At 44.8% G+C, this 26,676-nt stretch overlaps 1 protein-coding gene across 1 annotated transcript in view; it reads right to left on the bottom strand.

Moving 5' to 3' along the window:
• DACH2 (dachshund family transcription factor 2) overlaps positions 1 to 26,676 on the bottom strand; it is a 226,968-nt gene that overhangs the window by 105,715 nt on the left and 94,577 nt on the right. Inside the window, exon 2 of the mRNA XM_072123223.1 lies at positions 18,377 to 18,492. Coding sequence (XP_071979324.1) covers positions 18,377 to 18,492 — 116 coding nt within the window. The remainder of the gene's footprint in view (positions 1 to 18,376; positions 18,493 to 26,676) is intronic.

Genomic DNA, 26,676 nt, shown 5'->3' with positions numbered 1-26,676 from the left:
GCAGTCACTGTGTACATACATGACATTACTTATCCTGTACTGATCCTGAGTTACATCCTGTGTTATAGTATAATAATAATAAATAATAATAATTCCTTTATTTATATAGTGCACACAGATTACGCAGTGCTAAACAGAACTTGGCAGATCAGTCCCTGTCCCCAATGGGGGTCACAATCTAACCAACCTACCAGTATGTCTTGGAGTGTGGGTGGAAAATGGAGGACCCGGAGGAAACCCAAGCAAACACAGAGAGAACGTACAAACTCTTTGCAGATGTTGACCCTGGGACTTGAACCCAGGTCCCCAGCGCTGCAAGGCAGTAATGCTAACCACTGAGCCACCATGCTACTCCAGAGTTGGTGGAGTCATTAGTTGCAGTTATAAGATCCCTGAATACAAAAGATTTATCAGTGTAGATAATTATGAATCATCTCAAGTAATGTCTGAGGGCACTGAAGTTTGGGATTAGCCCTACTGCTGCTGCAGTAACAGAACCTCAGCAGTCACCAGCCAAACCAGCAGTGAAAATGTTAAAGGGCCAGAAGCCCCTGAAATGTACTAATGAGGGTCATTGATTTTTCCGGGAACACAACATTTATTAATGTATTTAAAGCGGCGATGATGTAAGCGCAGGACGCAGAGGAACAGGCCGCTGCCGAAATCACACGAGACGAAGGAAACACAGAATAAAGGGGATACGTAAATCCTGAGCGCAGCGTCCCCATCGCCGCGCAGGACAGGGCATCTGTCTTGTTCCATCTCTCCTGACATTGTACTTAGTCCTGTGTTTCTGGAGACGGATGAAATGAGACTATAACAGGGTGAAGGCAGCGGACCCCCCCCCCTCCCCCACACAACCCCCTTTGTAGCCCATTAACGTCATTGTGCAGCACAGCAAACACGCAAATCTTGGAGAGTCTTCAAGCCGCCGTCCCACGGACAATCCTGAGGAGTAAAGTGCTGGATGCAGGGCCGCGGCCTCCCGTCTCATCGCCTAATTAATTGTTATCTCTCCTCGTCTCAGAAATGGAGAACAGAAGGCAAAACTCAAGCGCCGACCCCGCGCACATTAGTATTCATTACAGAGGAAAGGTGAAGGGCTGAGGCGTCACGTATAACGATATTACAGTCACATTACTGCACCGACACAAAGTAACGAACTGGAGGAGGACAGCAGATTGTTACTGTGTAACAAAGCTTCACGTCCCCCAATAACGGAGATTATATCTGGGACACCAATAGGACGATCCTTAGTACATCCACACCGGAGAAGAAGCCACCATAGATGTCCGTAAGTGATGTGTAATAATAAAAAGTCAAGAAGCACACACCCCTCCGAGCTCCCACCACCACCTCTGCGTACACATCCACCCATCACAGATACAATGTAACGTTTCATGTACTTTATCTTCTCTGGATGTTACATGGAAAGATTCTTATCCGCAAATGTCTATAAATATTTCTACATCTACTACTGCTAAGTGTTTATTCCCCCAGAATCCTATTAATAATCCATAGATTACGTCCCCTATGGATTTGTGTTCCTGTGGACCGTGTGTTATTGCATTGTCCTCTATACGCCTGGTATTTCGCTGTTGTTCCACTATTCTGCTCATACGTTACAGCGGTAGGATCTGTATTGGTGACTTGTGGTGGCGGCGGCTTAGCTCACATACGTCCAAATAATAAGAATTTTTGTGCAACTTTGCCGTGTCTGATGAAGGTCCTGTGCCACGCCGTTACACTGATTATCTGTGATAAGTGGATTGCTATATCTACTTTAATAAAATATCTTTCAAGTACAGTAATTAGTGCAATAATGAGAAATGACACGGAAAAAGTATTGAACACAAAGAAACAGAGGAGCAAAAAGCCACGGAGAGTCACGACACCAGTTGAAATCTATCAGTAATTGGAAAGCAATCCTGACAGGCTGAATTCATATTGTCCGTGATCACGAAACGTGAAAAGTGCTATGTCACGAACTGATCACTCTGCTGGGGGCTGAACTCGGAGTACCCCTTTGTTAGTTGCATAGTAAGCGGAGGACCCCTGCGTTAGTTGCATAGCAAGCGGAGGACCCCTTAGTTAATTACATAGTAAGCGGAGGACCCCTTAGTTAATTACATAGTAAGCGTAGGACCCCTTCGTTGGTTACATAGTAAGCGGAGGACCCCTTCGTTGGTTACATAGTAAGCGGAGGACCCCTTCGTTAATTACATAGTAAACTGAGGACCCCTTCGTTGGTTACATAGTAAGCGGAGGACCCCTTTGTTGGTTACATAGTAAGCGGAGGACCCCTTCGTTGGTTGCATAGTAAGCATAGTTATATTGTAAGCAGAGGACCCCTTTAAGCCCCTCAATCTCTCCCCTTAGCGGATTGAAGGGTCTCTGGTTTCCGGAAAGGTCCTGTCTGTATTTTCCCTAAATAATTTGAAATGTTTGCGAGACACTGATAAGAGTCGAGACTTTAAACAGTTATGTAAATGAGCGCTTGGCGAGCGGCGGAGCAATTAAAGTGATTTGCCTTTTAAAGCGCTCGCCTCATTAGACTATAAATACTCGTCAATTGACTTTGTGTCTTTGCTTTTTTTCATGTTATTGACACAAAAAAAAAGTTTCATGAGAAAATTGCGGCGGCTTTTCTATGCGGCTTGAAAGGAATTAATCGGAGCGTTCAGCCACAAATGTTCATTAGCGAGAGGAGGCCGCGGCCGCAAATGGCAACCGCCGCTTTCTTCTCCGGCGCGCTGCGCCACATTCATTCAAGTAGAGAGATTCATTATCGCACCTCCTGATTACATAAAGTGGCAGCGCCGCGACTGATCCCTGACATGATATTACATCCACATCTGAGGAGACAACATGAAAGGAGCCGCATTAACTGCTGCGACGCAGAGAGTACCGGACGCCGCAACCAGGACCGCGAGACACAACAAACTTTACTGCAGATTGAAAAACTACACTTTCTGGAAGTAATTTTTTTATCCAAACGCACACCAGGTACATAGATGATAGCGGCGTTCAACATACACGTAACGTAGATGGCGGCATTCTTTTTAGACAATACATAGATGATGGCTTTATACATGTAACACATTATGGTGGCTTTCTTTATACACGTAACAGATGATGGCGGCGTTCTTTATACAGGATACATAGATGATGGCGGCGTTCTTTATACATGATACATAGATGATGGCGGCGTTCTTTATACATGATACATAGATGATGGTGGCGTTCTTTATACATGATACATAGATGATGGCGGTGTTCTTTATACACGATACATAGATGATGGCGGCGTTCTTTATACACGATACATAGATGATGGCGGCGTTCTTTATACATGATACATAGATGATGGCGGCTTCTTTATACAGGATACATAGATGATGGCGGCTTCTTTATACATGATACATAGTTGGCGGCGTTCTTTATACATGATACATAGATGATGGCGGCGTTCTTTATACAGGATACATAGATGATGGCGGCTTCTTTATACATGATACATAGTTGGCGGCGTTCTTTATACATGATACATAGATGATGGCGGCGTTCTTTATACAGGATACATAGATGATGGCGGCTTCTTTATACATGATACATAGTTGGCGGCGTTCTTTATACATGATACATAGATGATGGCGGCGTTCTTTATACAGGATACATAGATGATGGCGGCGTTCTTTATACAGGATACATAGATGATGGTGGCGTTCTTTATACAGGATACATAGATGACGGTGGCGTTCTTTATACAGGATACATAGATGATGGCGGCGTTCTTTATACAGGATACATAGATGATGGCGGTGTTCTTTATACAGGATACATAGATGATGGCGGCATTCTTTAGACACAATACATAGATGATGGCGGCTTCTTTAAACACATAATGTAGATGATGGCGGCTTCTTTATACACGATACATAGATGATGGCGGCTTCTTTATAGACAATACATAGTTGATGGCGGCGTTCTTTAGACACAATACATAGATGATGGCGGCTTCTTTATAGACAAATACATAGATGATGGCGGCTTCTTTATAGACAATACATAGATGATGGCGGCTTCTTTATAGACCATACATAGATAATGGCGGCTTCTTTATAGACAATACATAAATGATGGCGGTGATCTTTATACACGATACATAGATTATGGCGGCTTCTTTATAGACGATCCATACGGGATAACATGACTTGATAACAGTCAGTAGAGCAGTCCCCTGCGTGTGATGTGAGGTGGCGTTTAGCATGCGGCGCTGGACAGGACACTCGCTCCTCGCTGCCTCCTCCGCACTTGGACGCAGCCTCTCATTACCGCTTACCTTCTAATTTGCAGCCGATCGTCTCCTCGTGAGGAGCTAAGTGGTGGGAGTAGAGGAGGCCAAGAGCAAACACTGAAGAGAGGGTAATTGATATGTATGTGACCCCCTACCAGGGGGCAAGATGAGAGCAGGCAGCCGGATAGAGGGGGCTGCCAGGGAGACGGGCGGAGGAGGATGATACACAGTTGGGTCCCCTGCCCCATATACACACACAGGTAGCCCCCAGGGGGACCACAAATACCAGCAGTTAACCACTGGGACCTGTAGTCCTTCAAAAACTGCTGTCAAACAACATTTCAAGATCTCTGCTACAAGTCCTTAAAATAGACTGGTGCCCACAGAATCTAACTATCAATCGGATCAATGGAAGATGCTGGTGGGGAATTAAAGAGTTCAAAGTACGTCCCAAATTTCACACAGTTTGGGTTAAGTCGTCGCTCATTTTCAGGGAGTAGAGAGTTCCGAGACTTTTACCGAGACCCATACCGATCGATGCGCCATCAGTCATACCAGGATACACTTACGCTTAGACATACAACACTTATTTAGCGATTGCCCTAGCTGCCCGATATTGCATCGGCATTGCAGCTAGAGCTTGCTACACACACACATCCGGCACTGTTGCAATGCCAATGCAATATCGGGCAGCTAGGGCAATCGCTAAATAAGTGTTGTATGTCTAAGTGTATCCTGGTATGACTGATGGCATGGATTGAGACAGACCTACTATATACAACCACTGATAATAGGTGTTACAGCGGGAAGCTAACCTGTGCTCCTGTGATTGCGCCTACTTGTTTCTTGGTGCATGTTATCGGACTTCGGTGGGCACATATGTGTTTGGATTGCCACCTGAAGGTGCACCTTGAAAAGCCTGAATGAATACTTATGGCTATTTCTAGCAGACTTTTAATGATATTTTGAATAAAGATATTAAAGACTTTTAAACCTTCTAATCAGGCAGATAATTCTTGTAACAGCAGGACGTGAACCTTGTATTGATAATACTTTTAGCTTCTTTACCATTCAGTGGAGTCGCTTGCTTTTTCTAGCTTCTATTTTCGTAATAGTTTCTATAGACGCAAGAACCGGCATCATCTAGGACTTCCCTTAAAATTGATACAAATTGACAATTCTGTGGAAACACCTTTTTTCACCCCATTAAAGTTGGAGAGGAAGATGGCGGATTATCGCGGCTCTTCTGGTGCCGTCAATTTACCTTTTGGATACAAATTATCTTATTACAGGCGGTCCCCTACTTAAGAACACCCGACTTACAGACGACCCCTAGTTACAAACGGACCTCTGGTAATTGGTGATTTACTGCACTTTAGCCCTAGGCTTCAATAATCAGCTATAACAGTTATTGAAGGTGTCTGCGATGAAGCTTTATTGTTAATCCAGGTTCTTTTAACAATCCAACATTTTTTAAATCCAATTGTCACAGAGACCAAAAAAAGATTTGGCTGGGGTTACAATTCTAAAATATACAGTTCCGACTTACATATAACTTCTACTTAAGAACAAGCCTACAGAACCTTGTACGTAACCTGGGGACTGCCTGTATATACAGTATATTACTGACTGATCTGGAGAGCTCTGTGCCGCGCTGCGGAATCTGTGTGCGCTACATCAATAATTATTAACACTTTTGGTCGTAGCCGTTTGCCCCTTCCGAAAAACTTTGCGGTAGGAGGCGGATTAGGTTTGTGGTTCCCGGGTGACGCAGAGTCAGCAGCGAGCACTTAACGTCCCGGCGATCCTGCTGACTTTTATGGAGCGCGCGGCCGCAGGACGGAGCTAATAATTAGCGGCCCCAGAAACAGCTTGTGGCTTTATATTACATGGAGGGAAAATTAAACTGGAATCAGAGTGGATTAGTTTTATCAAATAGGGAATAAGCTGTTAATTAACTCCCCACTGTAGCAATCTCTTCCCGAGCCGCAACTGTTATTAGCTCTAGATTAAACTGTTGAATTAATTTCCCACTTACTTACTATTTCAAGAGTTTTTAATTTACCTGGCAGCCGCTTTAATGGGAAATTGTATTAGTGCGCATAAATTGTTTTTTGGGGAAGAAGGGTAAACAGTCTGCGATAATGTTTATTAAGTCGTTTTGTTTGAGCAAAAATATAATTGCGGTTTTAATTAGCGGATGGTTGTTGGAGTATTAGGTCTGAGATTACATTATGGCTTTTTTTTTCACGGAACAATCAGTCAGGTAATCCGCCGTTTAGAAGCGATAGCTGCGCATTCGGGGGGAGACGTGCGGTTGCGCCCCGCGGCGGTGACGCCTTCCTCCCTTGCCAGGTCGCGCTCGTAGCGAGGTGTCATAGTAGTGGCATAAAGGGAGAGCAAACAAGCAAAGAGCGCGAGGCGAGAGGGGGGAAGGAAGAAATGTAAATATTGATAACTGTTACATTGTAACGAGCGGAAGGGAAATCTCCGTAGAAAGTAACGCCTGAGGGCGATGTGTGCGACGGGAAGAAAAAAAAAAAACTGCTAAAAAGAGGAACAATGTGTCTGCAGGATAATTTCCGACTACTGGGAGCGCAGAACATCTGGAGCAGAGAAGGTTATCGGATCAGGGAGCGCCGCAACTTATTACTGGGATCAACCGTATAACAACAACAGATGTAAAGGTAAAGTCACGTGACATGGAGAGCTCAGCGCCACACTGCAACTTTGTATCAGTGACGCATCGCTCAAGTGTAACCTGATCAGGACTGGGGTTACCTGGAGGTGGTGGCCACATTGTGCGTTCATATTGCACGTTAAAAACACATTACAAGCGGTCCCTTACATAAGGACACCCGACTTACAGACGACCCCTAGTTAAAGACTGACCCCTCTGCCCACTGTGACCTCTCTGGATGTTACTATAGTCCCCGGCTGCAATGATCAGCTGTAAGGTGTCTGTAATGAAACTTTATTGACAATCCTTGGTCCCATTACAGCAAAAAAAAAAAAAATTTAAACTCCAATTGTCACTTGGGCAAAAAAAAAATTTTGTTTGGATCTACAATTATAAAATATACAGTTTCGACTTGCATACAAATTAGACTTAAGAACTGCCTGTACAACAGCTGAGAAGAGGAGATTTCCCTTATTACATCGCTGTTCACATTTGCATTTAGAAAAAGGAAACACACCCATGCATGCATTAGCCTTGTGTTAATATTTGTGTTTACAAAACTCAAAAGTTAACAGTCCTCAGCTGTTGTGTTGAGTTTCAAAACGCAATGTAAATGGCATGTTTGAATGAATGATAATATCACTCATTGAATGGCATGTCCTCCAGGGGGCAGTATTCTATAGGAAACCCTTCATATCATAAAGAATACAAACGCCCTCAAAGGAAGAGACAAGTAACAGAAATTGAAGACGTCTCGCTCTTCTCTTCTCTTGTTTTATTGCCCTTTACATTTTTATCTATATTTAGTCTAAAACTATACAGTGATTTTTTTTCAGGATATATCTTGAAAAGGTTTCCCGTTACATTTTCTCTGATACCTAGCTGCAAATCCCCCTGCATTGGTGTAACTCCATTAAAAACCTCCTTGTATACATTGTACATAAAAGAGCTCCCCCTAGCGGTGACTGATTGGAGACTGTAGCATTTTCAGGTCTCCCTTTGCGTGCCAATTCTTTCATTCTGTATCTCGGATATCAGATGATGAAATGCAGTCTCCCATCAGTCACCACTAGGGGGAGCTCCTTGTATACATTGTACATAAGAGAGCTCCCCCTAGTGGTGACTGATGGGAGACTGCATTTCATCATCTGATATCCGAGATACATAATGAAAATATCGGCACAAAATGGGAGCCCTAAAAATGCTCCAATCACCAGTAGGTTTCTGCATCCAGGATCAAGAAGGGGTTAAAACATTCTGCAGTCAAACCCTTAGAAAGGGACAAATTAATCCATAAAAATGATTTTGCTTTTGTTTCTTCATTAATGTCAAAACTGGTAAAAACGGCAGAAGCCATAATCACCGCTCCGACTCTACGGGGGGAAATTGACAGTTGAAAATTGCAAAGAAAACATAAAAAACAACATTCAATTTCAGCTTTTTCAATTAATTCCATTTTCCGATTTATGATTTTATTATTCAAGCAAAAAAAAAACAAAACAAAACATGAGAGTAGAAATTATCTAAAGACCCCCCTTCCCCTCATCGTCGCACCCCGCAGCCCCCCCCACTCCTCGCCCCGCGACAACTTTATGGCCATTTTCATATCAAAATCATTTTAAAAATAATAGATGTAAAATACTAAAGCAAAAAGAGGAGAAAAAAAATTACAGTTTTTGTAAATTACATTTTTTACGAGCCGCTCACGAAAAAAAAAAAAACGTCCTTTTTAAAGTGGAAGCCGACCATAAAAATACATTTAAAAAGAAAAAAAGTTGTATTAATCTAAAAATATGAGAAAATGATTCAACACGGAACATAAACTTTTTATTCTGTATTAAAAATGAATATTCAGGCGCATAAAGACGCGAGCGATGGCGCACGAGGCCGGAGATATCACAAGTTTACGGATACCAGAGAAAGTTACTCCTGCAGACAAGAAGTTTCTCTATAAATCTGTGAATCCAAGCAGAACTAGCAGAAAGGGGAGACACAGGGTAAGATAGGAACTTCCTATTATCTCCAGCAGCCTCTGTGTGTCTCCAGTATCTCTTAGAAGTATCAGCAGGATCATATAGGACATTATAGAGAAGTACTGACCTTAACTGATGGGAATAAAGCACTTGGGGTGAGATAGAAACTTCATATTATCTCCAGCAGCCGCTGTGTTGTGTCTCCAGTATCTCTTAGAAGTATCAGCAGGATCATATAGGACATTATAGAGAAGTACTGACCTTAACTGATGGGAATAAAGCACTTGGGGTGAGATAGAAACTTCATATTATCTCCAGCAGCCTCTGTGTTGTGTCTCCAGTATCTCTTAGAAGTATCAGCAGGATCATATAGGACATTATAGAGAAGTACTGACCTCTGCTGAGGGGAATCAAGCACTTGGGGTGAGAGATTATCCTGTACCTATCTCACCCCAAGTGCTTGATTCCCCTCAGCAGAGGTCAGTGCTTCTCTATAATGTCCTATATGATCCTGCTGATACTTCTAAGAGATACTGGAGACACAACACAGAGGCTGCTGGAGATAATAAGAAGTTTCTATCTCACCCCAAGTGCTTTATTCCCATCAGTAAAGGTCAGTACTTCTCTATAATGTCCTATATGATCCTACTGATGCTTTGAGGAGAAAGAGGAGAGACAGAAAGAGGCTGCTGGAGATAATAGGAAGTTTCTATCTCACCCCAATTGCTTTATTCCCATCAGTACTTCTCTATAATGTCCTATATGATCCTGCTGATGCTTCTAAGAGATAGAGGAGACACACAGACAGACACAGCTAGGGAAGTTTCTATCTCACCCCAAGTGCTTTATTCCCATCCGCACATGTCAGTACTTCTCTATAAAGTCCTATATCATCCTGCTGGTGCTTCTGAGCGAGAGAGATGAGACAGACGGAGGCTGCTGGGGATAATCTTACGTTTCTTTAGTACCCAAAGTGTTTTATTTTTCCATTAGCACAGGTCAGTACTTCTCCACAATGTCCTATATGATCCTATACTTCTAGTGTTAGAGAATGTTATGGACTTGATTCTCTTTACTTTCTTTGTGCAGTGTATGGGAGACCTGACAGCAGCGAGTCTCCAGCCGCCAGCTCTGAGACAACTATGAATTAGAGCTAGAGCCTAGCTGTCTGTAGCCACCAGAGGGAGCTCCTTCTATACACTGTACATAAGAGAGCTCCCCCTAGTGGTGACTGATTTCACCATCTGATACCCGAGATACATAATGAAAGAATCAGCACAAAAATGCTACAATCTTACCAGTAGGTTTCTGCATTCAGAATCAAGAAGGGGTTAAAATGCATGTGAACCGTGTCTGACCACAAATCTGTATGAAATGTGGGGCACGAGTAGCGCCTCCCCCGCGCGGTGCCGCACATCATCGCCATCAACTCATTTGTTATTGTATCCAAATCTGAGAAAGTGAAACCATAAAATCGCTGGGGTCGGAGGGACTTTGATGCGACATACTGGAAGTGTTACACTACAGGTGGAGACCAAACTCACTCCACATGTTCCCCGCTCCACATCTGTGCAGGAGGCAGCAGTGGGATCAGTCCTGGGGTCCCGGGGGGCTCATAGAGACATCCGAAAGGTAACAAGGAAATCAACACCGAATATGAAAATGAGGAAGGCCATGAATGCGAACGCTCCGCACCCCAATTACTCCACAGGATACAATGTGGTCACAGGACGGAACATCCCTCTGTATGGCCCGGTCACATGACGTATGGCGGCCATATAGTAGCTGTACGGACAGCAGCTGGTATACGGCCATAGGAGTGCTTTGTGCATGACGCAGAGAGCGCACACGTGTTGCCAGATGCGCCGGAAAAAAGATAGAACGTGCTTGCTCTTCTGTCATACACACAATCGACAAAGCAGCTTCCTATGGAGAGGGGAGGGGTAAGGAGCGTTCACCTATACAGCTGAACATAAAGCATAAGCACAGATAAGTCTATGGACAAGTTCTATAGGGCGAGCAATTATTCTGGATGTAGGTAATAAATCTGAAGCTGATATAACTCCGTATAATCCACCATCTGCTATCGTCCAGTAAGTGTCCCCAAGTAGACAACCCCTTTAAGGTTGACACTGTCCCTATGCAGCTGCAGAGGTTGTAGCAATGGTATGTGCCCCTGCTGCCTGCAGAGCACTGCACTTCCTTCAGCCTGCAGACTATTGCACTTCATCCACACATAATTCCGGACCCTCCTCAGGTGGGTAACACATGGACCCCGCTGACCACCCCTGCAGTGTTCCCCAGGAGTTTACGTAGAGTTGATAAAGAAAACATCAAATACGGGTCCTGTCCGGGGGTCACCTCACCCTGATCCCCCCAGACCCTCTGTGTAACGGTCGATGAAGCCTCATATAACCTGACAAACTCAGTGAGTGACCAATTGGGTCAAGTTCAGGATGACAAATCATTTCAGCAGAGGATTATAAATGGCACATGTAAGATCCGTCAACCGACCCACAGATCAACAAACAGCATCAGCAGCTCCTCCAGGAGGAAACATTCCAATAATAAATGTGCAACAATGTATCAATGTAGACAAACATGGAAACCATAGACTATAGAGCTGAGGATACGCTCTGACCCCTCTGTGCCAAGCAGAGGGTTTGGCACAATTGCATCCAGGCATATACATGATGAACAGCCAGAATGGTGAATTATGCCTGCACCGATACATTGCAACAAACTATCGGGAGACAGACTGTGATCGTCTCAGAGAATTGTTCAAATCCTCAGGTGCTAAACCTCCTAGACTCATTAGATACATTTTACCTGCACTGACACATTGTAACAAAACACAAGACTAGAAGGAGGATGGTCTTTAGCCTGATGGTCTACAGAGCGCAGCTCCAGCCTCTCAGTGAACAGTAAAATACCATCCTGATCCAATACTTCTCACAGCAGATTATTCGTTACAATGTACCCTCTTACAAAATTCTCTCTACATTACATATGGACCCAAATTAATAGAAAAAAAACGTGTGAAAAACGATCACTGAATCTCGCTCCGGACATCTGCCGCTCACCGGCTTCTTATTTTATGCATTTCAAACAATTTCCTTCCATTTTCTGCTCGTTATGACAATGGCTAATTGATTTAATTAAAATAATTAGAAAAAAGAAAATCCCCCCTCCCTCCCTGCTGATGGCTCTACATACAGTAAATGATTTGCGGTCACACGCCGAATTCTCCATGTATCGAAACATGCAAAGCCCGGCCACAGATGTACTGCAGGAGATGAACCAGGACATTATAGAGCACAGAGGAGAGGTACTCCGCAATATACATCTGTGCAATGCTACATCTCACATCAGATGATCCAGGACATTATAGAGCACAGCGGGGAGTCGCTTCACAATACACATCTGTACAATGCTACATCTCGCATCAGATGATCCAGGACATTATAGAGCACAGAGGGCAGTCGCTCCACAATACACATCTGTACAATGCTACATGCTGCATCAGATGATCCAGGACATAGAGCACAGAGGGGAGTCACTTCACAATACACATCTGTACAATGCTTTATGATGCATCAGATGATCCAGGACATTATAGAGCACAGAGGGGAGTCACTTCACAATACACATCTGTACAATGCTTTATGATGCATCAGATGATCCAGGACATTATAGAGCACATAGGGGAGTCGCTCCACAATATACATCTGTACAATGCTACATCTCGCATCAGATGATCCAGGACATTATAGAGCACAGAGGGCAGTCGCTCCGCTAGGTACATCTATGTACATCTGTGTGTCAGTCTTTACTGCCCATGTGGCATTGTGTTCCTGGAGCTCAGGTATTGGAGAGCTGGGAGGACCGAGGTGTAGAGCAGACGCCGCAGTCCCCGGGGCTCCGCGTGTTTTGGTAATGTGGCGGCCATTGTACGCAGGAATTAGCGGTAAAGGGAATATTAAATAAAAGAGAATGACATTAAACACGGGGAAAAAAAGAAAGCGGCAAATTCGCGACTAAGTGAAGGCTTGACTTATACAAAGTGGCAGCTCTGATGGCCCGAGGCATCGGATTCGTCGTGCCACTCGATAATTTGACTGATTCACTCGAGTAACCAGAAGAGGACATTTTCTGCCTGATTTCAGAGTAATCAAGTCACCTGCTCCTACAATCGCCGGGGCCAAGTCTATCGCTCTCTGCTGAGCACAGCGCCAGAGTCAGGGGGAGCGACGCCACGCTCTCTGCATTACTGCCCCCTCGTCTCTCACATGGGGGGGATTCAGCCACTAAGGACATCTGCAGAGGTTTCTGGGAGATAAAGACATTGGGGAGAAGGGGGGGGGGGGGGATCAGAACCGCATGTCCCAGACATCCTACACAGCGCTAATCTCACATATAATGATCCCCAATCATCAGCGCCGCCCGCCGTCCGGAATCTGCCGCTCAATTATCCTGTGTAATGTTATATCCAGCTCTACAGTGTATCACAAATTACACACAGACTAACCCTGCAGGTATTTCACAGTCCTGCTGCTACTAACATACACAACAACATGATTGCACATCTCTCCAGGGACAATACCCAATACTGGCAGCAGAAAGCACAGAGAACAGCAGTGTGAGGACAAACACTCATCCCTGAGCTCATGGAAAAGCTACAATCCTGGAATATAAACTCATATTTCACAGCCCTGCTGCTACTAACAACATACAGTATGGTCCGATTACATTTTTTGGGGAAAATACTGGCTGCAGAGAGCACAGCAGTGTGAGGATATGCCCCCCAAATTCCCTTGGAGAAGCTACAATCCTGGGATAAATATTCATATTTCACAGTCCTGCTGCTACTTACAACATACACACACATTTGATTACACATCTCTCCAGGGATATACCAGAACACTGACTGCAAAGAACACAGAGCACAGCAGTGTGAGTACAATACCTAACAGTGGCTGCAGTCTAAGGGGGGTCACGCCTGCTGACAGGTTCACTTTGTTTTCCTTTCCCTCTGTAGAAGGCTATTACGGGTAGAGACTTAATGCCTCTCACTGCTGAGGGTTTGTTACAATTGCATCCAGTCTGGATGCAACTAAACTAAACACTTTGTTATATTTTATCTGCACTATTACACTGTAGCGAACCCTCAGGACAGGACAGATAGGCAGGTAGGTCACTGAGCACCATGTAGACTTGTGTGTGTGCCCCTTTAAGCGTTGCCCCCAGACTCGGTATTGAGCGCTCCCGTGTGAGGCAGAGGTGACCGATTTCCTTTTATTAGGAGGACGCCATTAACTAATGAGCTCGCTTTGGCGCGGTTCTGACTCACACACTCGTTTTAAGATATTTTCTACTTGACACATGTTCCTGTGAATCATCCAGTGTCGGGGGGCCGCGGAGCTGGAGGGGGGGGGGGGGCAGGACCACTCATAGCAGAGGGTGACCTTGCCAAAAACGTCACATCATACGAGAGGCGAAAAAGTCCGAGTGATGGAAACGTATCATACGTAACCAAATCCCGCAACATGTATCCTCATCCCTGCAAGGAAATATCGAAACTTAACTGTCCGTGAGTTAACCCCTTCCTGCCAATGCCCTTTTTAGTTTCTGGTGTTTCAATTTTTTTTTGCTCTTCTTTAAAAATCCTTAAAAAGGACATCTACCACCAGGATGAAAGACTGTATGCAAATGAGCCTGAAGGGCTCCAGGCTCCATTAACACCTTTGGAGCCTCGGGCCCCTCAGGCTCATTTGCATACAGTAGTAGGTTTACTTGGTAGTAGATGGCCATTAACTTTTTATATTTTTCTGTGTTCTGTGCAAGCTTTAGAAGGGTTTTTATTATGTGTAACAAATTGTACTAGGAAGCGAGAAAAAAAATCCAAAACCGTGCCATTTTTATGTGGGTTCTGTTTTTACGGCTTCCGCTGTGCGATACAAATGACACCTCCCTTTATTCTCGCGGTCAATACCGTCATGTATATACCGAATTTATACAGGTATTATTAAAGGACATCTACTACCAGGATGAAGGATTATAAACCAAGCACTGACGTACTGGTGTGTCCCCCCTCTGGCAGGATTCGCTCTTCTTTAAGCTTCCAATGCCCTTGTTTTTAAGAAAAAGAGCCTAAGGGGCTCCATGCCCTATTAACACCTATGGAGCTCAGAGCCCCTCAGGCTCATTTGCATAGTTTTAAAAGCATATTTTTTGTAAAATCCATGGAGAAGAATTTAAAAAAGAAGAGCATATCCTGCCAGAGGGGGCACACACCAGTATGTCAGTGTGCTTGGTTTACAATTCTTCATCCTGGTGGTAGAAGTCCTTTAAAATGTAATAGGTTTTAAAAAAAATGAAAACCTTTAGTACAACTAAAAAAAATTCTTTATTTTGCTTTATTCTATTCTTTGCAGCTACACTGCAGAGGTGTCAGTCTTTATGCAAGATATGACGACATTTACATGGTTGTCATTTTGCAGTGATCAAAAGGTTGTTCAGTCTCACAGATGCCATCAAAGTGGCGTTTCAGACACTGCGGCGCTATTTTCGGTTATGGGCTTCATTGCAAGGAATAACCACTTTTTTATGAATAGATAGATCTAGGGAAAGGGGCGCGATTTGTAGGGAACTTTAACCTTAGGGAGTCTGCTCAATCCCACCTAAAGTATAGCAGTATGTGGTGTTCTTGCACATGATCTATTACAATGTGCCACAATCACATTGTAACAGATCTGCAGATATGACAAGTCCTGGGGTCTGCGGTCATGGCGGCGGATCACTGCTCCCCGATGATGTCACGGGAAGCAACAATCACATCCAAGATGGCGGCGCATTAGCTGTAACATTCTTTCGGTGTCTAAAGGGTTAACACCCTTGATTGGTGCCAGCACTGATCACTGGTGTTAATGGTGGGTGTTTACTGCAATATGCAGCAAAAACCTGTGAGCCTGTGAGTACTATTATGTCGATTTGCAACAAGGGGTTAAAGGGATCTGCCAGCAGGTGTGACCATGCAGACTGCAGCCAGTGGTAGTTAATGCCCTCTCACTGCTGTGCTCTGTGCTCTCTGCAGCCAGTGTTATGTTTTCACCCTGGAAACATGTGTAATCAGACCCGGGTGTATGTTGTTAGTAGTAGCAGGACTGTGATACATGAATTTATATTTCAGGATTGTAACTTCTCCAAGTGCACTGGGGAGAGGGTGTCCTCACACTGCTGTGCTCTCTGTAACCAGTGTTATGTATTGCACCTGGAGTTATATGTAATCAGACCTTTGTGTATATTGTTAGTAGCAGCAGGACTGTAAAATATGGATTTATATTCCAGGATCTATAAGTGCACTGGTGGAGGAGGGGTGTCCTCACACTGCTGTGCTCTGTGCACTCTTCAGCCGGTGTTAGGGTTTGCCCCTGGAGTTATATGTAATCAGTCTTTTGTGTATATTGTTAATATTTTCCATATATCGAAATATGGATTTATGTCCCAGGATCTCCAAGTGCACTGGTGGGGTGTCCTCACACTGCTGTGCTCTGTGCTGCTATTGCCCAAGAGTAAGTCAGTTGCCCACCCTTACCTGCAGCAGAGGCACAGCAGGGAGCACTAGACTAAACCATTTATAGTAGAGCAATGCATTATGGGGGCACAGAACTCCCAAATCCAGGAGTCACATTGTTTATAGCAGAGTTGTCTTATCCGGGCCGCTCCACCAGCGGATGATTGCTGCACGTGATTCGCCATATGCCGCGCAATATATAATGTTTACGAGGAGCCGAATTTATGCGATTTCTGCATCCGGACTTAATTACGGTAAATCAATCCTGGGGAGCGATGAATATACACACTACACTAGTAACAACCGAGATCAGGCGACACATCATAGTCGCAGGAGGCGGAGCCTTCCTACGTGTACGGCACATTGTATCCGCTCATGTTACTGCAGGCAGGAGGGTCTGATACTGATTCCACCATAGGAAAGGGTTAACGGCATATCCCAGGCGAGGCCGGACCGTTGCCCCCCGATCCCCAGAGTCCGGGTCTCTTCTACACGTGACAAGGTCCTGCGGCTTTAGAGGCAGCTGATTGATGTTAATGACGGGTAAATAGATACAATGTATCGGAATGTGGCGGCAGATTCCCTCTATTCCGGGCGTCTCGGAGATGATGATCAGACGACAGATCGGGGTCAGCGCTGACATCTCACGCGTCATCACATGACCAAAACGGGAGCGACCGCGGTTTCATGTGATAATTTGTTACTTCCCCTGGAGACGCGGCGGTTGATGAAGCCTCATTTAGTGAGATGGGAAGGGGGGGGGATGGGAGGAGTTTACTAAATAATGGTAAAGGGAGGTTGATTCCCATAGATAACTGGGGGGGGGGAGGGGGGGCTGCAATGGATAAATAACTGCGATGGCGGCTCATTGTCTTTATATGACGGATGGAAGTGATGCTGATAAATGATGTGATGCCCATAGAAAAGAGATGCCTGAGAGATGCCCGTGATGCCAGGCTGGCACTGATAGTGGTAGATATGGATGGATTGATATTGATAGATGATAGTAATGAGGGGGGCAGATATTGACAGTAATAGGGGGGGGGCAGATATTGATGACAGTAATAGGGGGGGGCAGATATTGATGACAGTAATAGGGGGGGGCAGATATTGATGACAGTAATGGGGGGGGCAGATATTGATGACAGTAATAGGGGGGGGGGCAGATATTGATGACAGTAATAGGGGGGGGGCGCAGATATTGATGACAGTAATAGGGGGGGAAGATATTGATGACAGTAATGGGGGGCAGATATTGATGACAGTAATGGGGGGCAGATACTGATGACAGTAATGGGGGGCAGATACTGATAGATGATAGTAATGGGTGGGGCAGATATTGATAGATGATAGTAATGGGTGGGGCAGATATTGATGACAGTAATGGGTGGGGCAGATATTGATGACTAATGGGTGGGGCAGATATTTATGACAGTAATGGGGGGGCAGATATTGATGACAGTAATGGGGGGGGCAGATATTGATGACAGTAATGGGGGGGCAGATATTGATGACAGTAATGGGGGGCAGATATTGATAGATGACTGTGATGGGGGGGGGGTGATATTGATAGATTATAGCAATGGGGGGGGGGGCTTTTGTATATTCTGCGGGTCTCATAGCATCAGCTATCACTGTGACAATGTAGCTGCCACTCATTGATGTCCTTATATTAATATGTGACTTGTATACGACAGGAGAGGTCACGCCTGAAGGATCCGGCATGGGGGCGGAGATGACGGGGATCACATACTATCCCACATATAAGACCCCCAGCGATCCATGACACAGTCATCTGACATGACAGCACGTCTGACACATTGTAACGCCGGAGCAGAGCAGGTGCCTCTTACCTGTGTGGGAGATCAGTCCGGGAGACAGGAGACTCTGGACCCCATGCGGCAGCAGACGAGCGTTCTCCTGGATTGTTACTCCCAGCGACCGCTTCGGGGGTCTCCCAGGTCTGGAGCTGTAAGAACACAATAGACAAAATGAGTGGACCCCTATAGATGTGCTGCCCCAAATACAAGACAATTAAGATAGGATTAGTCTTTCAAAGTCTTTAAATTAGTTACCGTGTTTCCTCTATGAGCTCCACAAGCCTCCACTCTAACACCTGCACTGATACATTGTAACAAAAATATGTGCAGCTGAGTAGTTTATCACCTCAATGCACCAAAGCCCAGAGAAGAAGATGGGGCACAGCACCCACTATCCCAGGACCAGCCCGACACCCCCTGCAGAGCGCTCAGAGCGGAGCTGGGTTGTCAGGGATGATTTATGTCACTTTGTAACTCATTAAATAAAGAGCTGAGTGATGACAACGAGGAGACCCAACAATCCGGAGAAGATTACGGCGAGCAGCGCACATCTCCGGGCGCCACTTATCCCTCTAATCATCTCTTGTATCTTCAGCGTCTGATTATAAAATGTCAATTATCTTTCAATTTGGACAAGTTATTAAAAGAATATATCTTACTGATCTCTTCATATCTGCGCAAAGAAAAGATTACTGCAACCGACCGCAACATGGCGGCAAACGGATATATAGCCTCAACTGTACAGAGGATAGAAAGATGGATAGATACACATGAAATAGATATGAGATAGATAGATATGAGATAGATAGATAGATAGATATAAGATAGATAGATAGGAGATAGATAGATATGAGATAGATAGATAGATATAAGATAGATAGATATGAGATAGATAGATAGATAGATAGATAGATAGATAGATAGATAGATAGATAGATAATACTCTGGTGATTTGGGAGATAACATGTGATAATCCTCTCACACGGAGACAGATGACATCTTTTTAGTCTGTAAAGGAGGAAGGAGTCGGAGGTCACGCAGAGCCTCGCGCCTCATCATTTACTGTCCCTTTATGGAGGAAGATGGATGGCTCTGCAGACGGAGATCCGCTAACAGTATTACCCTCACCCAGCAGCAGTGCGGGGCCCGGGGCCCTCATAACTTGGGAGGCACAATTATATTTCAGCAGCAGAACAATGCAGGAATAAATATGTGCCCCCCTTTCCATAACACGATTTATCCGCTCACATCTCTAGGAAAACTCTGGCAGTAAAAAATGTCCTCCAAATCATCTCCAATCATAGGAAAGATCATTGAATGTCAAGGAACATACAGAAAACAATGAAACGCAGCAGCAGCTGTGAGGAGACACAGGAAACAAACAATGAAACGCTCAACATTTACAACCAGAGTGCAGAACCCCGCACCTAGAGCGCACCTCACAGGCTCCCCGCACCCAGACCGCACCTCCCCACAACTAGAGCGCACCTCCCCGCACCTAGAGCGCACCTCCCTCCAACCCATATCACCCATATCGTAGCACCCCACACGCACCTCACGGCACCCAGAGAACACCTCCCTGCACCTCACCGCGCCCAGAGCGCACCTCACCGGCTCCCCGCACCTAGAGCACACCTCCCTCCAACCAGACTAGCTCACCCATATCGTAGCACCCTGAACGCACCTCACAGCACCCAGCGTGCACCTCACCGCACCCAGAGCGCGCCTCACCCCGCCCAGAGCGCGCCTCACCCCGCCCAGAGCGCAGCTTCTCCCTCAACTTTTCCTTTAAGATCTCTTACATTCTGCAGGTGAGAAAGAAACTTAAAGGAAAATATGCAAAGTTTTCCGGGATGGGATAAGGAAAACCACACCTCCTTCAGCTCCTTGTAAGGCAGCTCCCTTGACATCAAGGCTGACCTCCAGGAAGCCTAGAGAGATGATGCAGGATTAAAACCAAACCAGTATATCAATTCCAGAAGGAACAGACTCCCAAGTTAATCTGGAAACACAACAGCAGAACAGAGCTCCTCTCCGGGGCGCGGGAAGTGGCCATTATTCGGTAATTGTGTCCTGATTGTTTGTTTATGCTTTTCCTCTTTTCTCTAATTATCTGAGTTTCGTCTTCATTTAAAATAACAATTACATCTAATTCTAAAGTTTAATTACAACGTAAAGCAATTAGCAGAAACTAACGAGGAGCGGCGCAAGAACGTGCGGTCAAAGAGCGCAACGCAACCATGAGTTACCACTGTGTTATCTGTGGTGTTACATAGGACTGCAGGACACATCTACTACATGATCTGTACTCAGAGATATCACTGTGTTATCTGTGGTGTTACATGGGACTGCAGGTCACATCTACTACATGATCTGTACTCAGAGATATCACTGTGTTATCTGTGGTGTTACATAGGACTGCAGGACACATCTACTACATGATCTGTACTCAGAGGAATCACTGTGTTATCTGTGGTGTTACATGGGACTGCAGGTCACATCTACTACATGATCTGTACTCAGAGATATCACTGTGTTATATGTGGTGTTACATGGGACTGCAGGACACTTCTACTACATGATCTGTACTCAGAGATATCACTGTGTTATCTGTGGTGTTACATAGGACTGCAGGTCACATATACTACATGATCTGTACTCAGAGAGTTATCACTGTGTTATCTGTGGTGTTACATAGGACTGCAGGAGACATCTACTACATGATCTGTACTCAGAGAGATATCACTGTGTTATCTGTGGTGTTACATAGGACTGCAGGACACATCTACTACATGATCTGTACTCAGAGAGATATCACTGTGTTATCTGTGGTGTTACATGGGACTGCAGGACACATCTACTACATGATCTGTACTCAGAGAGATATCACTGTGTTATCTGTGGTGTTACATAGGACTGCAGGTCACATCTACTACATGATCTGTACTCATAGATATCACTGTGTTATCTGTGGTGTTACATAGGACTGCAGGACACATCTACTACATGATCTGTACTCAGAGATATCACTGTGTTATCTGTGGTGTTACATAGGACTGCAGGACACATCTACTACATGATCTGTTCTCAGAGATATCACTGTGTTATCTGTGGTGTTACATAGGACTGCAGGACACATCTACTACATGATCTGTACTCAGGGAGATATCACTGTGTTATCTGTGGTGTTACATAGGACTGCAGGACACATCTACTACATGATCTGTACTCAGAGAGATATCACTGTGTTATCTGTGGTGTTACATAGGACTGCAGGACACATCTACTACATGATCTGTACTCAGAGATATCACTGTGTTATCTGTGGTGTTACATAGGACTGCAGGTCACATCTACTACATGATCTGTACTCATAGATATCACTGTGTTATCTGTGGTGTTACATAGGACTGCAGGACACATCTACTACATGATCTGTACTCAGAGATATCACTGTGTTATCTGTGGTGTTACATAGGACTGCAGGTCACATCTACTACATGATCTGTACTCAGAGATATCACTGTGTTATCTGTGGTGTTACATAGGACTGCAGTACTACTACATCCCTGCACAGTGTATAGATGTAAGTATCACATCTGGCAGTGGAATGATCTGGAGAATGTAATAAGATGGATGTTGGGATATGGGAGCGCTATTATATCTTGCGGGATCAGCTGTGTTTCGGGATAATTTATTTGACGTTTCGCCTTCTTCCTCTCATTTCACTATAAATAACAAAAGGCAAACATCTCACAGATAAAACAATAAAACCCATTTCTGCGGAATAAGTCGCGGCGCCCCTCCTTCCACGCGGTGTGAATTATGTCACATCCATAAAACTTGCAGCGCTGACGAGACAGAGGAACAACACTGCAGCAGCGCTTCATCTTGTTAATGGAGATCTGAGCGGAGAGCGGGGAGACGTCACAGATATCGGAGATCAAAATCTAAAACTGACCCAATACGTCTCACAGCTGAGGGTTTGTTACAATATATATATAGAGATTATGCTGTGTGGTGAATTTAGCAGCACAATGTGATAGCTCATCTTGAAATAGCAGTGTGTAAGTGCAGGTAACATGTAATATATAGATATAGATAGATTTATATATCAAGTCACAAATCCACATATTACTCAGGGACATTACTCATAGACCAGGCACCGTGACTGTGATAAGCTTCTCATATGTGTGTTATCCTCGGCCTCCTTATTTCTAAAATCAACTTTTATAATTATGCTAATGAGTCTGAGTCTGGTGTTACCATGCTTTAGCTTCATAGGCTGTTACACTGTCACCCCTCCCCTGCTCCCTCAGCACTGCCCCTTCTCTCTGTCTGCTGTAATATCACACAGTGCGAGCGAATTGCTTATGCAGTGTAACAGCCTGTGAAGCTACAGTACGGAGGGACTCTGGTGACAACGGCAGGAACCCTCGTGGCTCATGTGCATTAAACTTGATTTTACAAGGACGGAGGCCATGGATAACAAAAATAAAAGGATTACAGTCCCGGTGCCCGGATCTATGAGTAATGTCCCTGGTTTGTCATGATGGATTTTGATGGTAGATTTCCTTTATAGCAAGTGTTCAAGTCTGAATGGTAATTTTCATTTTAATCTATCAATGTTGAAGTTTTTACTCTGACCACTGAAACTTCCTGTTCTGTAGAGATCAAGTTTAATAATCACCAAAAGGCAGGAAACAATAGTATCCTCTATATAATATCCTCTATATGATGCAATGTGCCTCTCCATCCCTGTACAATAATCTCTGCCAAGATTACAGAGTATGCCCACTATCACTCTACCATACAAGTCTATAGGTGATGTCCTGACTCCCCCTCCCTGCACAAGTCATAGAGCAGTGATGGCTAACCTATGGCACTGGTGCCAGAGGTGGCACTCAAAGCCCTTTCTGTGGGCACTCAGGCCATTACCAGAGAGGACTCCAGGTATCTTCCTGCAGTCCCAGACAGCCCAGGACTTGCTGTGCACAGAGGTATTTTAAAGTGACAGCTGTACCTGGGACTATTTCCTGCTTTATTGGTGCCTCAGGTGCTGGTATCAATGAAAACTGTGACAGAGAAGGGAGTATAAATCACAAATTAAATTCCTGTGTTGGCACTTTGCGATAAATAAGTGGGTCTTTGTCGTAGTTTGGGCACTCGGTCTCTAAAAGGTTCGCCATCACTGTCATAGAGTATGCCCACTATAGGTGATAGTCTATAGGGCAGTGATGGCGAACCTATGGCACGGGTGCCAGAGGTGGCACTCGGAGCCCTTTCTGTGGGCACCTGCGCCATCACCCGAACGCAGAGTTTGCCAGACAGGACTCAAGGCCTCATGCAGTCCAAGGCAGCCCAGAACCCTAGAAGGAAGCTACAATGATAATCCAAACGTCTTCTCCTTATTTCTACTGTATTGGTGTCCTCAGGTGCCTATACAATTTAAACATGTAACAGAGCAGGGAGTCATAAGTTACTGTTTAAATTGTCGAATCGGCACTTTGCAAAAGATATTTGGGTTTCGGTCGTAGTTTGGGCGCTCGGCATCTAAAAGGTTTGCCATCTCTGCTATAGGGGATGTCACAGCTCCGATCCTCCTCCCTGCACAGGTCACAAAGCATGCCCTCTACACTCACCCATATCAGTCTATAGGCGATAGCTCCCATCCTCCTCCTTGCAAAGATCACACCCAACACACCTGCCCATGGAAGTCTATAAAGGATCTAACAATGGGGGGATGAGGGCCGAAAGAATAATTGAATAACACCCATAGTAGATCCAAAACAGAAGAGTATATACAAGAGGGTGTACATGAAATGAGTTCATACAACTTTATTTGGGAATTTACAAAGGCATGATTAAAAACATTTAAAAAGCACTAATAGTGCATAAGACAAAGAACAAAACATTAGTCCTGGCAGGTAAAAAGTCGAGTAGGCAAAGGATACATAAAATGTCACAAAGTAGATTCAAAATATACAAAGTTATAGAGATAAATTCATATTGTCATCGTATCCAGCAGATAATATATGTACAAGTGCAATTAATGATCCATAGTTACCTACATGAATGTAATATATAGATCACAACAAAGCCAGGAACTAAGGAGGAATCCCAAGGGATATATACCTGTGTGTGTGTCTTCCCTTTGTATATACCTGTGTGTGTGTCCCCTGTTTATATGTGTTTTGTCATGTGTATATGTGTGTAAAACATGTCATGTGTGTGTATATAGAGGTATGACATGTAATAGCTGATAGCTGGGTATATACAGCTATTACATGTCATACCGCTATATATACATGCATTACACCTATATATACAGCTATTACACGTCATACCTCTATATACACATGCATTACACATATATATATATATATATATATATCTCGCCTCAGGCAGCAGACAGGCTTGGTACACCCCTGATGCCCACACCACTTTCCATCCGAGGAACAGGATAACAAGAAGTCTCAGGGCCGTGTGGTTGTTCCACTACATATGGACACAAAATTGAATTTAACAAAATATCCAATTCAAAAAAATCAAGTATAATGACACAAATTTAGCAGTAGTCAGAATTAGCATAACAAATTACACTTCCCCTCTTCATCAGAGAACATGTGGGATCGTCATGAGTTGTCCCGTCCCTTTAACAAAGCCTGTAGTGAACTTCCCGGATAAACACAGCGCTCCGGTCAGGCACGCCGCTGCCTATTTAGGGCATTTCTCCTGTAGATGCTTTGCTTTTACATTTTTATTTTATTCCCGTTTTATTTTTAGAATAATTTAGTTATAAAATCTTATTAAAGGTCGAATTAAAATCTCTTTTTATTAGGAATTTATGAGACAAGTTTCTTACAAGCCAAAGGTAGTTAAACTTTCCCTGACCGGAGAGACGTCCCCGGAGGAGGTGACAGCAATAGGAACTAAGAAGGAATCAGCGGGAGGGGAGAGGAACATCAGAGGACCCCAATACACCAAGTACAGGGAGGGGCAGCTGCCCCCATAGTATGGACCCCCCCAGGAGGAGACATCTCACAGTCATAGATAATGATAATCTGCAGGTTACACACAGACTACATGGAATCCCAGCCCAAAAAAACAGGAACAAAAAGAATTACATACATTTACGAGGAAACATTGTAACAATCCCCATCACTACCTGGCGCTGCGCCACATGGAATGATGACTGTAGTTGGAATCACCATGTCATCACACTACAGCCTTGCAGCACAGTGGCTCACTGGTTAGCACTACAGCCTTGCAGACCTGGGGTCCTGGGTTCAAGACCCATCTAGGTCAACATCTGCAAAGAGTTTGTATGTTCTCTCCGTGTTTGCGTGGAATTCCTCCGGGTCCTCCAGTTTCCTACCACACTCCAAAACATACTGGTAGGTTGGTTAGATTGTTAGCCCCATGGGGGACAGGAACAGATTTTCCAAGCTCTGTGCAGCGCTGTGTAATCTGTGTGCGCTATATAAATAAAGGAATTATTATTAATTATAATTTTTATGCCTCACACTGGTTTTGTCATCCATGACCTCCTTCCTTCTAAAATCAACTTTTATAATAATGCTAATGAGCCTGAAGAGCTACCCTAGCCCCTCTGTTCACCCCCATATACACATATGTACAGTATATACACCCACACAAGGAGTTCTAGAACCAGTGGCGTCTCTTTGGCCCCTCAGGCTCCTGCGCCTCCTCTTCTACATGCAGTGCAGAGCGGTGGACACATCTCCGGCTGTCACCGGCTGTAGCGCTGCCTGTCACCGTGTATCCCCAGCCTCCCACAGACCCGGAGCCATCACTCAGGATCTCGCTCTGTGCGGATCACACACAGAATAGTAAATGAAGGCGGCGCTATGATGTGACACGGACTGGGCGAGTTGTCGGCTGCTCGGAAGTCTCTATTCCCACCTGGCGGAGCTTTGTTCTGCGGCTTCTGATGGCCGTCATGTCGCTCGCCTGACAGCTCCTGCCTCTGCTCCTCTATCCTTGGGGCGGCAGCTGAAGCAAATCACTTTGGCGCGCTCGCAGCGCAAACCGAGGAGGTCAGGAATCAGCGCTGAAAATGTTCTGACTGATTTTTACCTCTCAAAATTCAAAGTGCGATGGAATTCACTCTGATACAAGATGCACGTGGTGTGCGGCAACGCACCGGAGGGCGGCCATCAAGACATCCGCCATCAGACAACATACTGGAGGCAGAGCTGCCGGTGGCTGCCAATGTGTCACCTGGAGGGATCACACCGGGGGGGCACGGAAAGCGCTTTACAAGACCATAGCAAGGAGGGGCACTTACCTGGTCCTGCTCCATGTACCCC

The sequence above is a fragment of the Engystomops pustulosus genome, chromosome 9, assembly GCF_040894005.1.
Source record: "Engystomops pustulosus chromosome 9, aEngPut4.maternal, whole genome shotgun sequence".
Taxonomy (NCBI): Eukaryota; Metazoa; Chordata; class Amphibia; order Anura; family Leptodactylidae; genus Engystomops; species Engystomops pustulosus.
This window is presented reverse-complemented; position numbering and strand designations above follow the sequence as displayed.